This window comes from Notolepis coatsorum, assembly GCF_963971535.1.
Source record: "Notolepis coatsorum genome assembly, chromosome: 12".
NCBI classification, from domain to species: Eukaryota; Metazoa; Chordata; class Actinopteri; order Aulopiformes; family Paralepididae; genus Notolepis; species Notolepis coatsorum.
The window spans coordinates 76,116,917-76,130,691 of NC_140176.1; the positions used below are offsets into that span (position 1 = coordinate 76,116,917).

The 13,775-nt window shown below is 43.1% G+C and overlaps 1 protein-coding gene across 1 annotated transcript; it reads right to left on the minus strand.

Annotated features, from left to right (window-relative positions):
• Nucleotides 1-4,265: 4,265 nt before the first annotated feature.
• Nucleotides 4,266-13,304, minus strand: chchd7 (coiled-coil-helix-coiled-coil-helix domain containing 7). The gene is made up of 4 exons (XM_084326648.1): nt 12,996-13,304; nt 5,626-5,685; nt 5,393-5,491; nt 4,266-4,718 (listed from the first exon to the last, which is right to left on the minus strand). Exons 2-4 carry the CDS (start codon nt 5,677-5,679, stop codon nt 4,614-4,616), a joined length of 258 nt encoding a protein of 85 aa, XP_084182774.1. The 5' UTR covers nt 5,680-5,685; nt 12,996-13,304; the 3' UTR covers nt 4,266-4,613.
• Between the last annotated feature and the right edge of the window lie 471 nt (nt 13,305-13,775).

The window sequence follows — 13,775 nt, forward strand, 5'->3', positions numbered from 1 at the left end:
CTCTCATTGGTGAAGTGTAACGCGTGGGAGGTCACGCTGCCTTCATCAAGTCCTGCCTCCGCTGAGCAAGCGCCCAGACCTGACCTGTAGGCGTCGCTGTACACAACGCCAGATTCCCACCCATGACTTGCACTCCCCCTAAACCCGCCAAACGGGTTAGTAATAGTATAGCGATCAGCCCAAGCCCCAAGCAATGCTGACTCCGGGAGTCGAGACCGCAGCCTCTTGCATTGGTGACGAGCGCAATCTCTGCTACGCCACCTGACCGCCCGAAAGAGAGAAAAAAAAATGTAACCGATAGTTAACCGTTAGATTCAGAAGTAAGCAGGTAGAAGGAACAGGACAGGTTAGGTTAGGTCGGAAGAATCTGAAGAGAGCAAAAAGCAATTACCAAGAAAGACAGTGAGAATGTGGAAATATCAGGGATTAGGTACTTCCCTATTCTGTGCTCAATATTTCAAAGATGACTGCATCATTTGAAAGCTACTATTTACCAAGAAGTCTTGAGATAGTTGATAATTTCTCACTTGCCTGTTCTGTTAATTATCCTGCTTCCTAACAACCAAAATAATCGATTGCAGTTATATGTGCATGTTAGGTTTATGTTCGATTGAAAGAGCAGTGATGGAACCCAAATACAGAAAAGTAACCTATACTCTGGTAAAAGTGAAAGTCATCCATTCAAAACTATAAACGTATAATATTGAATGTATCTAAAGTAAAAGTGGGCTACTTTTGACTTTGTTATTGACCTATTTCAGTATGCAAGTATTTCTTGAGGTTAGTGGGGCGACGGCGATGCTGGCTCCGATTAATGAACTTCCTTCGAAGATGCTGCTCTGAAAGTAGGCTGCATCATTTATTACACTGTCTTCAAACACACACAAATAGGCTAGAGGTGTCAGATAAATGTGGTAGTGTCTGGAATAGAAAGTTGGGATATATTCTCTTAAAAGTTTTGTTGAATAAAAGCACCAGAGTAATACAAATAGACGCCTCTATGTGTTCGAACAGGTCGAAAAGTACCTTGCGGAAAGAAATCTAATCTACGAATTCCAATCTGGCTTCAGAACATCCCACTCCACTGACACATGCCTTCTCTATTTGAACGACCACATTAAACAAGAGGTGGACGCGGGCAAATACTGCGGCATGGTCATGCTGGACCTACAAAAGGCCTTCGACACTGTCAATCACACCATTCTGATTGACAAGCTAAAAGCAATTGGTTTTGATAGTCTATCAGTGAGCTGGATACAATCCTACCTGGAGGGGAGAGAACAGATGGTGGAGGTAAACGGTACCCTATCCCCCCCCTCCCAGTGAGCTGTGGTGTTCCACAAGGAAGCATACTAGGACCGCTACTGTTCCTAATTTATGCAAATGACATGTCGTCAGCTTGTGACTGCAACTTGTTCCTGTTTGCGGACGACTCAGCCCTGCTGGTCTCTGACAAGAACAAGTTACAGGTTGAAAAAACCCTCAGCTCGGAACTAGGCAAAATCTGCATATGGCTCGCCGATAACAAACTATAATTTACACATGGGCAAAACAGAGTCCATTCTCTTCGGTTCAAATAACAAACTCAGCAAGACCGACGGCTTCTCAGTTACAGTGGGTGACAATATTGTCACAGGGAAAGATGAAATTACCTACCTGGGTTCCATCCTAGAGGCTAATCTTTCCTGTGACAAAATGGCATCCAATGTAATAAAAAAAAGTCAACCAACGAACTCGATTCTTGTACCGGATCTCCTCTCTGGTAAACAAGAATACCCTGAAGACTCTGGCAGGAGCACTCATTCAAGGGTACTATGACTATGCTTGCACCTCAAAGGCACTAAAAACCAAATTACAAACATCTCAAAACAAACTAGTCAGACTACTGCTTGACCGGACTCCTAGAACCCACCTCACCCTACCCACTTTGACAACCTAGGATGGCTTAGAGTAGACGACAGAGTACAGCAACTTGCAATGGGCCTGGTCAGTGAATACCACGATCACAACACCAGAGGGAGCTCCACAAATCATGTTAAACCCAGATTCGGCTCAAACAAGGGACTAAACACGTTTCGCAATTATGCCACATCAATGTGGAACGCCCTACCCAAAGCTGTAAAGGAATGTGAATCACTACCCACTTTCAAAAACACTCTCAAAGAACACCTACGGGAGACTGCAATTGTAAACCGGCCCCTACAAATGTCCTAACCCAGTTGTATAGTAAATTACCAAGTATGGCTTTGTCAGTATTCCAATGTACAGTGTCCCCCCCACCTCCAATGTACAGCCCCCCCCCCCCCCCAATGTAGTTTCTACATCAAATGTACACTTTTTGTATCACAAACAGTACTGTATTTGCAAATCTGGTATGTCATAAAAGTACAGGTGTAGCAGTACTGTCTATCTGTATGTCGTGTGTGTCATATATGTTATGATGAATTGAAAATGGGGGACCCTGATGTAAACAAGACGAAAGTCTTTCTCTGGTCTGCATCCCCTTAACAATTGTATGTATTGAGCTGTACTGTACTGAACCCATTCTGCAATCTGTTAATAAAGTTTTCAATCAATCAATCAACTTATTAGGCTTACACTTTGCCAATTAAAAGAACCAACACTCGAAAAGTAGTAAATAATTGTTCTAAAAATCGACAACGGTCTTGAGAGTATACATAGGCTTGATTGATTGAACATTTTATAAACAGATTGCAGATGAATGGGTACAATACAGTACGGCTCAATACACACACACGCACACACAATTGTTAATTAAGGGGATGCAGAGTCAGACCAGAGAAAGACTTGTCTTGTTTACATCAGGGTCCCCCATTTTCAATTCATCATAAATTGGCTACCTGGGTTATGTTGTCTAGTCAAAACATCACCTGTATGACGATGGATTGGCGACTGGCGGTAACTTGTTACTGTGTGGCCATGAGGTTTTGCCAGAAACAAGCCATCCGCGGTCGTCCTCCGATTGGCTGCTACAGTGCATTTGATCCACACCGCTTGCGTAGAGCCAGATGCGCAAATGTCTCTACGCATGCACGTCACAGCCTCTGCTGTGGACGTCGTCCAACTCTCTGCGTAGGAGTGCGCATTCAGTGGACGAAAAGACTGTCGCCATCTAGTGGTTGCATTCAAAAGGATATTTCAACCACAATACATTTTCTGCACATAATGCTATATAGATAAGATAGAAAAGCAGAACATTTGGCAGAACCATGACTGTGGAGTTGCTCTTAAAAGTGCATTGGACTCAGCAACTCATTGTTTGAACAGGCATCGTCATTCTTTCACAAATCCAATAGCAGAAATCAAGCCATACATACATTATTTTATGTGCATTGTTCACCCATGATTTACTCCCAAAAAAGCAGGTGGCGTTTTGACCCCTTTTCAGCCCAATCTCATTTTATTACATGTACCACTTTTTGTAATCCCATTACATGTAATGCATTACTTCCCAACCTTGCTATATCAGACAGCATGGTGGAAACAACATCAGTTTCAGGGTCACGTGGACTGTAGGGTGAGTTTGATGGATTAGGCAAGCCTTAAAGCCCTAATCCAGGATGATTTGTCTATATACAAAAGGTGGGGTATATTCACATACAGTACATGAACTCCAGACAGCATTTCTTCAAGTTGGGCCGACTGCAGTTGAGAATAGTTGAGGAAATAGTGTCTGCAGTTCACTAGAGGTCTGCTCTCCTCCTGGTGACATCAGTTCACTAGAGGTCTGCTCTCCTCCTGGTGACATCAGTTCACTAGAGGTCTGCTCTCCTCCTGGTGACATCAGTTCACTAGAGGTCTGCTCTCCTCCTGGTGACATCAGTTCACTAGAGGTCTGCTCTCCTCCTGGTGACATCAGTTCACTAGAGGTCTGCTCTCCTCTGGGTGACATCAGTTCACTAGAGGTCTGCTCTCCTCCTGGTGACATCAGTTCACTAGAGGTCTGCTCTCCTCCTGCTGGTGACATCAGTTCACTAGAGGTCTGCTCTCCTCCTGGTGACATCATCCAGCAGAGCTCTCGAGACATAGAATACGTTGGGTTACGTTTGACATCTGATCAGCACATGGCCTCCTCACGGCAGAACGATAGGATTCAGGTTAATAATATGTGAATCTGTTCTCGACTGCCTTTTGTCTGAATACAATAATTACAATTAAAGTCTGAATACAATCATTAGAAATATTAATATTCACATTTTATTATCATAATTATTCAAGTTAACCCCCCCCCCCCCCCCCCGCTCAGTCATACCACACACACACACAAAGTGACAGTGTTTTATAATGAAGCCTGCATTTTGAAGATTTGTGATTAAAAACAAAGTGTTCAATCCAATATTTTGTTTGGATTCCTGTGTTGAAGCTTCCAGGTTTGACATGAGAGTTACCTACTAAAATGACAACAGTACAGATATTGCCGCTCGACTGATGCTTCAGGAACAGATGCTGCCCGGAGGCATGTTGACGTGAGCCCAGCAGGTAATATGGCGTCAGCAAGCTGCGGCACCAGAGTCCGAACAGCTCACTTGTTCTGGACGTGCTGGACGTGTCTTCCTCACCAGTGTCACTTCCCTGCTGGCAGCGCAGGCTCTTCAGTACGGCTTGCCTCCGACAGCAGCCAGGATCTCCCGTCTCTCCAGGGCAGTGGGCATGTCTGGCTTGACACCCTCTCTTCTCCTCTGGATCATTATATTGTGCTACAAGGAAACAAAGACAAGCGGGCTATTAACTCGGGTTAAGGAAATAAATATTTTGTTACAGGGACAGAAAAAGCCCATTGAGAACATGACTGGAACAGAGGGGTATAAAGGCTGCTAGAATGTATAATCAGTCTTTTTTTTTTACCAGAAAACGTAAAAGGACATGTTTAGGGGACCCAGGACGCCTATCGCAAAGAGTAGGGGGTTCCCCCGACGTTCCTGGCCAAATTCCCAATCAGGTCTCTGACATCAAGGCCACCTAATCATCCCTTCCCCTTAATTGGCTGATATCAATCCCCATCTCCTGAGCCGTTCAGTGTAGTGTGATGTCTGCTTTTTATATAGTGTGTCACAGTGTAGAGTGATGTGTGCCTCAGTGCCTGGTGCCAGTGTATGGCAGCCATTGAGCCTGCGTAGCCCAAGGTTGGGTGCTACCAGTGGTGGTGAAGCGTGGGGAGTGCTTTGAGTGTCTAGAAAAGCGCTATATAAATGTAATGAATTATTAGTAATTATTATTATTATTATATTAACTTGTTGAAAAGGACTAAAATATGTCCCCTTTAACAAACAGCTTATTACAAATGCAATGTTTTTGGTGAATGCCACAGTGCTTTTATTACCAATTCCTTTATTTTGTTTGATAATTATGATCTTAAAAAATACACACTCACCCAATACTTCCTACAGTCCTTGTATCTCAGGAAATATGCTGAACACATACTCTTATCATAGTTGTTGGCATCCAAACACTTCTGAGACCCATCACTTTCCTGGAAGAAATATTTAGCAACATAAGCAGGTAGGAAAACACATTCTGAAACATTCTCATTCATCAGATTGTAGCATGCAGATATATTGCACATGCGGGACAGTCATATTTTATATGTTTTATAGATAGGCTTACGTCAATGCATGGGTTAGTCTCTCGATCTCGAAGTTTGCGTACGTTTCTATCCATTTGGCTCTGTATAAAGAAGGACAATAAAAAAACAGGTTGTTGCACATAGAAGTATACATTTTCACAGATATAGTTTCTGGACTTCTGACACCCGCCATCACTGGATTCCTTGGCAACAACGTACAGGTCGTTTAAACATCTTGTTTGTATCGCTTTGATACATTGTAACATTACAACCCTTTTTGGAAACGTTAGCTAGCTCAATGTAAAGCTGCTTTAGGTTGACGCAACATGGTCCAGTGTTTTGCAGTACAAAGAAATTATCAAAATATAGACAATTGTAGCTTCTTATTTATTTTTTAAGCAACACGCATGCAAGATTAAGGCTGTATATTGGTAAGAATCTAGCAATATGATGCATATCACAATGGGTTAGACCAGTCCCTTACTCTCTCCCCCACCGACGTGTGTGCTGCACTGAACAGGACTGATTGAACATTTTATTAACAGATTGCAGAATGGGTACAATACAGTACAGCTCAATACACACAATTGTTAAGGGGATGCAGACCAGAGAAAGACTTTCATCTTGTTTACATCAGGCCATCAGGGTCCCCCATTTTCAATTCATCATAAATGAAAAACAAACTGATCCATCCAAGGCTGCTGATCCTGATGACATCCCTAGTCGTGGGCCCCTAGTCAGGGCCTGCGCTGAACAGCTGACTGAGGTCCTGACTGACATTTCCAACCTGTCAGTAACCCAAGCAGTTGTCCCCACATGCTTCAAAACCACCTCCATCGTGCCGATGTCAAAACAATGCTCTGCAGCGAGCCTTAATGACTTCCGCCCCTTTTGCATTCACCTCTGTCATGAGGTTTTTCGACAGGCTGGTCCTGGTCCATCTCAAATCTGGCCTACCGTGAAAACACAGGAGCACGGAGGACACCATCTGCTACAACGCTACACTCTGCCCTCTCCCACCACAGCAACACCATTGTGAGAGTGCTGCATCGACTTTAGTTCATAATTCAACAACACCACCATCCCCCAAACTCGGTGACCTTGTGCGGTGTGCTGAGCCCTCTTACTCCCTCTTCACCCACGACTGCACTCCTGTACATGGCACCAACACCATTATCAAGTTTGCAGACGACACAATGGTGAGTTGGCCTACAGGGAGGCGGTTCAGCACCTGGCGGCATGGTGCGTTGACAACAACCTGGCCCTCAACATCAAATAAACCAAGGAGCTCATCGTGAACTTAAGGAAGATCAGAGCTGGCACGCATCCATATCAACAGGACAGAGGTTGAGCATGTCTCCAGCTTAAAGTTTCTCGGTATACATCCATATCTCCAAGGACCGCTCTTGGGCCCTCAACATCTCAACCCTGGTCAAGAAAGCTCACCCACGTCTCTTCTTCCTGAGGAGACTGAGGAAAGCCCACCTGTCTGCTCCGATTCTGGTGAACTTCTACCGATCATGAGCCATAGAAAGCATCCTCACTAACTGCATCCCAGTCTGTTATGGCAACTGCTCTGCCTTGGACCGGAACAGCACTGCAGAGAGGGGTGAAAACCACCCAACGGATCACCGCCACCGGTACATCACTCCCTGCAATTGAGGCTGTCCAGCACAAACGGTGTCTGAGGAAGGCATCATTCATATACTGTATTCATATCTACTTTCACTTATACTACTTATATCCAACCTATGGTTCATTCATAGTTTGTCTTACCCACTCATACTATTTATATCGCCGTTTACATTGGCTATATCTTCTATAGTGTATTATATTGAATACCACTGTTTATACTCACTGTTCATTCTGTACATTACTGTTGATAAATCAGTTTGAGTAAAATTTACCCAGTTTGAGTACAATTTACTCTGCGAAATGTACTGTGTACCTTTTATACCCTAGCTTTTCTTATCTTCCATATTCTTTTTTTGATCCACTTTTTCTCCCATTTTCTATATTTTCTCCCATCCCAATTTCGTATCATCCAATTCAACCCTCCCCTGTCACGAACGCTGTTTCTTGCCTCCCACAAGCCGGCTGCAATGTGGACTAAGTCATACATAGCACAAGTCCCCTCCGGTACTTGAGGTAACAGCAGTCGCATCTTTTCACCTGTGCAGCTCGATCTCTCAGTGGCGAGGAGTAACGCGTGGGAGGCTCACGCTGCCCCCGACACTTCCTGATTCTACTGCGCAGGCGCACCAACCGACCTGTAGGAGTCGCTGTCCACAACGCCCGATCCCCACCCATCAGTTTCCCACCCCCTAATACGGCCAATGTGTATTAGTATGAACGACCAGCTAAACTGAAAGCAATGTGGAGCGCTGGGCTCGAACAGGCGAGCCCAGCGTCTCCGCATTCGTGGCGATCGCCTTGCCCACTACGCCACGTAGCCGCCCCTTATCTTCCATATTCTATAACTATTTAATATCTACCCATATTATTTAAACCACTACATTTATTATATTATCCATAGCGTATTCATATTTATATACTACCGTCTATAGTGTGTTTATAAGTACTCACTCCATTTATAATGTACATCTATACTGTATATACATATCCTCTACATTCTATACACATGTTATACATGTGTAGGCCTACATTACAATGCACTTGACAATGACTGCTCCTTTGCACTCGGGTTAGATGCCAACTACATTTAGTTGTACTCCATACTTGTACCCCGTGCAATTAGATTAAATGACAATTTAATCTAATCTAATATATTGCAATATGATAAACAAACACTGCAACATAAGAATGTCAAATTTGTAGAAAAAGAAAATCATGGTATAGCCAATAGAAAATACCTCAAGAAAGGTTAACTTTATTTTGTCTGAACAGAGAGTAAACAGACAGTAGACTAAATGTGGGCTATCTTTTTATCTGCTACAAGGTTTACATTATACTAGTATCAAGTAGTATGTATGTTTGACAAAACATATTTTTTTGTCTTAACCTGTTGTTGCCAAATCCTAATATAGATCGATTTTACTCCACTGGTATAATATTTAGCCTACCCACTGTCTAGTGTTAGTTCACTCAATCAAGTAAGAAGGAAAACATATCTCCATTCTACCCACTGGTTTATGTTTGGATCACTGATGGGGACTTTAAAAAGGCATGAAAAAAACATACTGCACATCATGCATCTGTATAATATTGGGGGGGGGGGGGGGGGGGGGGGGGGGATCACAATACACATGATACACACACCCCTAATGAAGATATGCGAAATACCAAGCAATTTAACAGAGGAGTCAATGACAGGCGTTTTCAATAGTAGGGATATCAGATCTTTGCATATTTTAATTGATTGGTATTGGCATCGGCTATATTAAGCCTGATCAAATTCCGATTAAAAATCGTTGTAAAAAAAAAAAAAACGTATACAAAATTGTATAATAAATATATAATAAATCATTAAGGGAAAGCTGTAATGTCAGTAGGGTATTTCTTTTTCTTTAAGCAGAGCTATTCAATTAACAAGCATATCTTACCTACATTGGATTGGTTTTTACTAACTTTAATATACTTGAAGTGTGCACTGTGTGCTGCTATATTATCTATGAAATACAACTATTGGATTGGGACTCTGTATTGGCAGATACTCTATATTAAATGACTCAGTATCTATACTCTAGGGGTGGGAATCACCAATTTCATCATGATACGATACGATATCGATTCTTTGGACAACGATACGATATTTGCCGATATCACAAAGTCTCTCACGATACAATACGATTAGATTAGATTCAAGTGCCTGCAATCGATATGAGATGATATCATATGCCCATTTAACACAATCAGTAACATTTAGATCAACTAAAAAAAGGTAACAAATATCATTTGACATTTGTATTTTTGAGCTCTTCCAGACATTTAAAGGAAAATCAATCTATTGTTTTTAATACAAATAGACCTCCTGTTCACTGTAAAGTGCCACGTTTTGATATATTGAGCTTTAAACTTTAAGCTCCATTTTTTGGAACTCAAAACTCAACCTAAAACCCCTCCCTACCTCCCTCTCCCAAACCGTTCCTACAACAATTTGTTGATGTTGCATGATCATGTATAGGCCTACATTTATTATGTATTATATTGTTTATGTTTAAATAACATTTAAACATCAAACTCCTCTGACCTCATCTGGTCTTTCCAAAGACGCGCGCACACACACACAGAAAGGGAGAATGCTATGCTGTAACGTCTACACACACGGAGCTACTGCTGTTGTTCTTGGGCGGATATGAGACTCGCCACAGGATTTTCAAAATAAGAGTATCGATATGAATCGATCTTATTACATTGCATCGATCCGATTCGATTGTTGATAATTACATCGATGTATCGATCTGGATCGATGTATCGTCCCACCCCTACTATACTCCATATTAAATTACTATATTAAAAATGACTCCACATTACATTACTCGGATCAGGATTCGGAACATCTCTATCCAATAGTTCTTTACATTTAAACAAATGATCCGTGCAGTCTTCTGTGTGCATTTCAGATTTGTTAAATGACTGTTAAAACTGACTTGTTAAATGTCAGCATGGTTTTTTGATCAACCAGATCAACATCTATGGCCTTAACGTTGCCCAACGCCATTTGAGTGAGATGATTTTCTTCTACAACATGTTTAGGAGAAATTGACTGTTGTCATGTGTATAATAATTAAGGCTGTCAAGCGATACAAATATTTAATCTCATTAATCGCAAATTAATCTCATATTTTATCTGCTCTAAATCTACCTTAAACTGATCTTTTCAAATTGTTATACTCTTATCAACATGAGTCAACAAATGCAACCTTTCTTGCTCTCTCTCTCTCTCTCTCTCTCTCTCTCTCTCTCTCACACACACACACTTTGAGTCAGAAACAAACATAGTATGATAGTATCAATAATACACCCGAGTGAAGTCTAGTTATTGTGCATGTTTTTCCATTGGGTTTCTATTATCGGGGGGGAAACCCTTGCGAGCATGGGGGAGAACATGCAAACTCCAAACAGAAAGGCCTGGGAGATACCCCACCTGGGTACCTGGCATTGCAACGCAGAAATCTGGTCCCCAAGCGGGAATCAAACCCTGGACCTTCTAGCTGTGAGGCGACAGTGGTTTTTTTATTTTTTATCTTTTTTCCCCATCCTTTTTCCTCCGTTTTTCTCACATCCCAATGTTAGTCGTTATGCCAATTCCCAATCCCCTTACTGGTCGCTGCGCACCTACCCCCTACAGTCGGTCTGGGAGAGTGGAGGCTATCACATGCTTCCTCCGACACATGTGTAGCCAATCAACCGCTTCTTTTCACCTGGCAGTGCAGACTCTCACTGAGAGGGTGTAACGTGTGGAAGGATCACACTACCCCCCTTAGATCCTTTCCTCGCTGAGGAGGTGCCCCGACCGAACTATAGGAGTCGCTGTTTACAACGACCAGGACCCACCCCCCGGCTTTCCCACCCTCTAACACTGCCAATTGTGTTAGTACGACGACCGGCCAAGCCGGAAGCAACGCCGAGAGCTGGGCTCGATACCAGTATCTCCTGCGTTGGTGGCGAGCGCCTTGCCCACTGCGCCACCCGGCCGCCCTAGCGACAGTGTTTGTTAACCACTAAACCACCATGCCGCTACGTACATCGTGCCGCTACGTACAACGCCACCTAGAAGCTTTGATTTATTCTGGTTACAGAATAGGTTACAGTTCCGCATCACTCTTTCTGCTAAGTGGCAGCAATGCGGAAAATTCTGTGTTCCGAAGAAGAAGTCTTTATTTGTCATGCAGTTTAACACACACATGCGAGATGGGCGACACACAGGAACCCACACACACATGCATTGGGTCGCCGATGAAATGTCTCTCTGCACTTGACCCATCCCGTTGTCCTTCCCCCCAAGGGCAGCCGGGAGCAGATAGGGGCTGCGGCGTGGAGCCGCGCCCCGGGGACGGCGGGGACCAATTCAAGTGCTCCTGTCCGTCTTCGTCAGGGAACACGACAGCGTTAGCAATCTGTTGTGCATGTTTTTCCATTGGGTTTATATCGGGAGGGGAATCCCTTGCGAGCATGTGGAGAACATGCAAACTCCACACAGAAAGGCCCGGGAGATACCCCACCTGGGTACCTGGCAACGCGGAAACCTGGTCCCCAAGCGGGAATCAAACCCTGGACCTTCTAGCTGTGAGGCGACAGACAGTGTTAACCACTACACCACCGTGCCGCCGATAGACAATGAATCTCAAATAAGGAAGAAGCAGTGTTGTCTTCTGGGTAGAAAACATTCAGAATTTGTGCAGTAGCAGTGGGAAGGCTTTAGGCCGTACTGTGTAGATAGGGAGTGCCCGCTCTAGCTTTAAAGGAAAACTCCAACATTTTGGGAAATTAGCTTATCTACCCTGGAGTTAGACAAGAAGATGCATACCTTTTTCTTCTCTGTGCATGCAGTAGGAGTAGGAAGACGTTGGGAACTAGGCTAATGTAGGAACCTACTTTCAGTGACTGACGCTAAGCTAGGCTAACGGTGCGTGTCTTGTCTCCTACTGCATGAACAGAGAAGAAAAAAGGTATGTATCTTCTTGTCTAACTCCAGGGTAGATGACAAATAAGCAAATTTCCCAAAATGTTGGAGTTTTCCTTTAATCACTTTTGTTTCCATCCAACTAGTAAACAATCCAGGGGTCATCAGCCATTTTGCCCAAATACCTAAACTACAGAGCTAGCTTTTTTGTAAACATTATCAGAATATATAATAATTTATTAAGAAATTATGTCTTTGTTTGAGATGTTTAGAATCTGTGCCCGATAGTAACAAAATATATAAAATAGATATGCTACACTGTCAATAGGCCTCTTGTGATGTCATAGTAATTGTTGGCACAAATAAATGACTGTGATTTCAGTGACAGGGCCCCCCCAACTTAAGTTAGCCAATATATTGCTTAGGGCCAACAGAGACTATAGCCGGCCCTGTGTAGGTAGCATATTGTCAATGCAAGGTATGAAATTACTTGTTTTCGTCAAGGGGCCGCCTTGGCCCATCAAATCTTTAAACTTATATCACCTGCCAAAGTATTATTAGAGTAGGGAAGACTGATCAAAGGCCTGCCAAAGAGGCAAGTAAAACGAAAGGCCACCGTCTAAATGTATCATGTATATAACCCTATAAATCAACCAACCATGGCCATTGATTGTAAAGTTAGGTAAGTTTCAATGACAGCAGAGTTAAGTTGACCTTCGGCATAAACACCAAAGCCTGTTTTGTTTTTGTATGTTTTAGTTAGAGCTGGCTTGACTGAGTTAAGTCTAAAATGCAAACCATACATAATAATGTAAACGTGCTTACCTTCAATATTATTAACCTCTACGCACCGGCGATTGATTGGTGCGCCTCGGTATCGACGCTAGTAAGGAAATGCTGTAGAGGAGGGTTTTTATTATTATTATTATTATTATCCAACCCAGCGGGGCGAGCAGTACTACAACACGACACGCAGAATTATTATTATTATCAAGAGGCTATATTCGCACGGCATGCAAACAAAACATGTGCTCGTGCTTCAAGTCCACTTGTTTTTTGGCTATAGTCTGGCAAAGGAGTTGTTGTTGTTTTAGAAAACGTGCATGACGAGGCTAACGTTGCTGCTATCATAGATCTATGGCTAAGTGCAGTTTCGCCTACAAGTACGGTGGCTGCGGCTCATGTCAAGTGCGAAAGCTGGCCAATCAGATCGCGCAAACCGAACGCGGAAGTGAAACTCCGTTGGGGGAAATATACACGCGTCCGCTCTGATGCTACAACAGCGCACCAGGAAAATCACCCAGACGGTCACGAAAAATGACAGCCGATTGGGCCAATAGGACACGCTCCACGGAGAATAACTGCAGAGTGTTCAATAAAATGGCACTTCAACGAGCCAATGGGATTACATCGTTGATATCTTAAGCCCACCTATTGTTGTAAATGGAACTAAACTGGAGTTTAAAGGCGATTGACAGTATCTCTGGCGAGTCAAAAAAAATGAGTTTTATTAAAAGGGACTATAAATGACATTGAAATGAAAGTGACAGGGCCTTTACACAAATCAAAAAATAAGAGGTGGGTGGGAACTTGGGATGGGCGTGG

Coding starts and splice junctions, on each gene's coding strand:
- chchd7 (XM_084326648.1), bottom strand. CDS start 5,679: ATGGATAGAAACGTACGCAAACTTCGAGATCGAGAGACTAACCCATGC. Junction 5,492..5,625: donor AGACTAACCCATGCATTGAC/GTAAGCCTATCT, acceptor TATTTCTTCCAG/GAAAGTGATGGGTCTCAGAA. Junction 4,719..5,392: donor AGGACTGTAGGAAGTATTGG/GTGAGTGTGTAT, acceptor GTTTCCTTGTAG/CACAATATAATGATCCAGAG.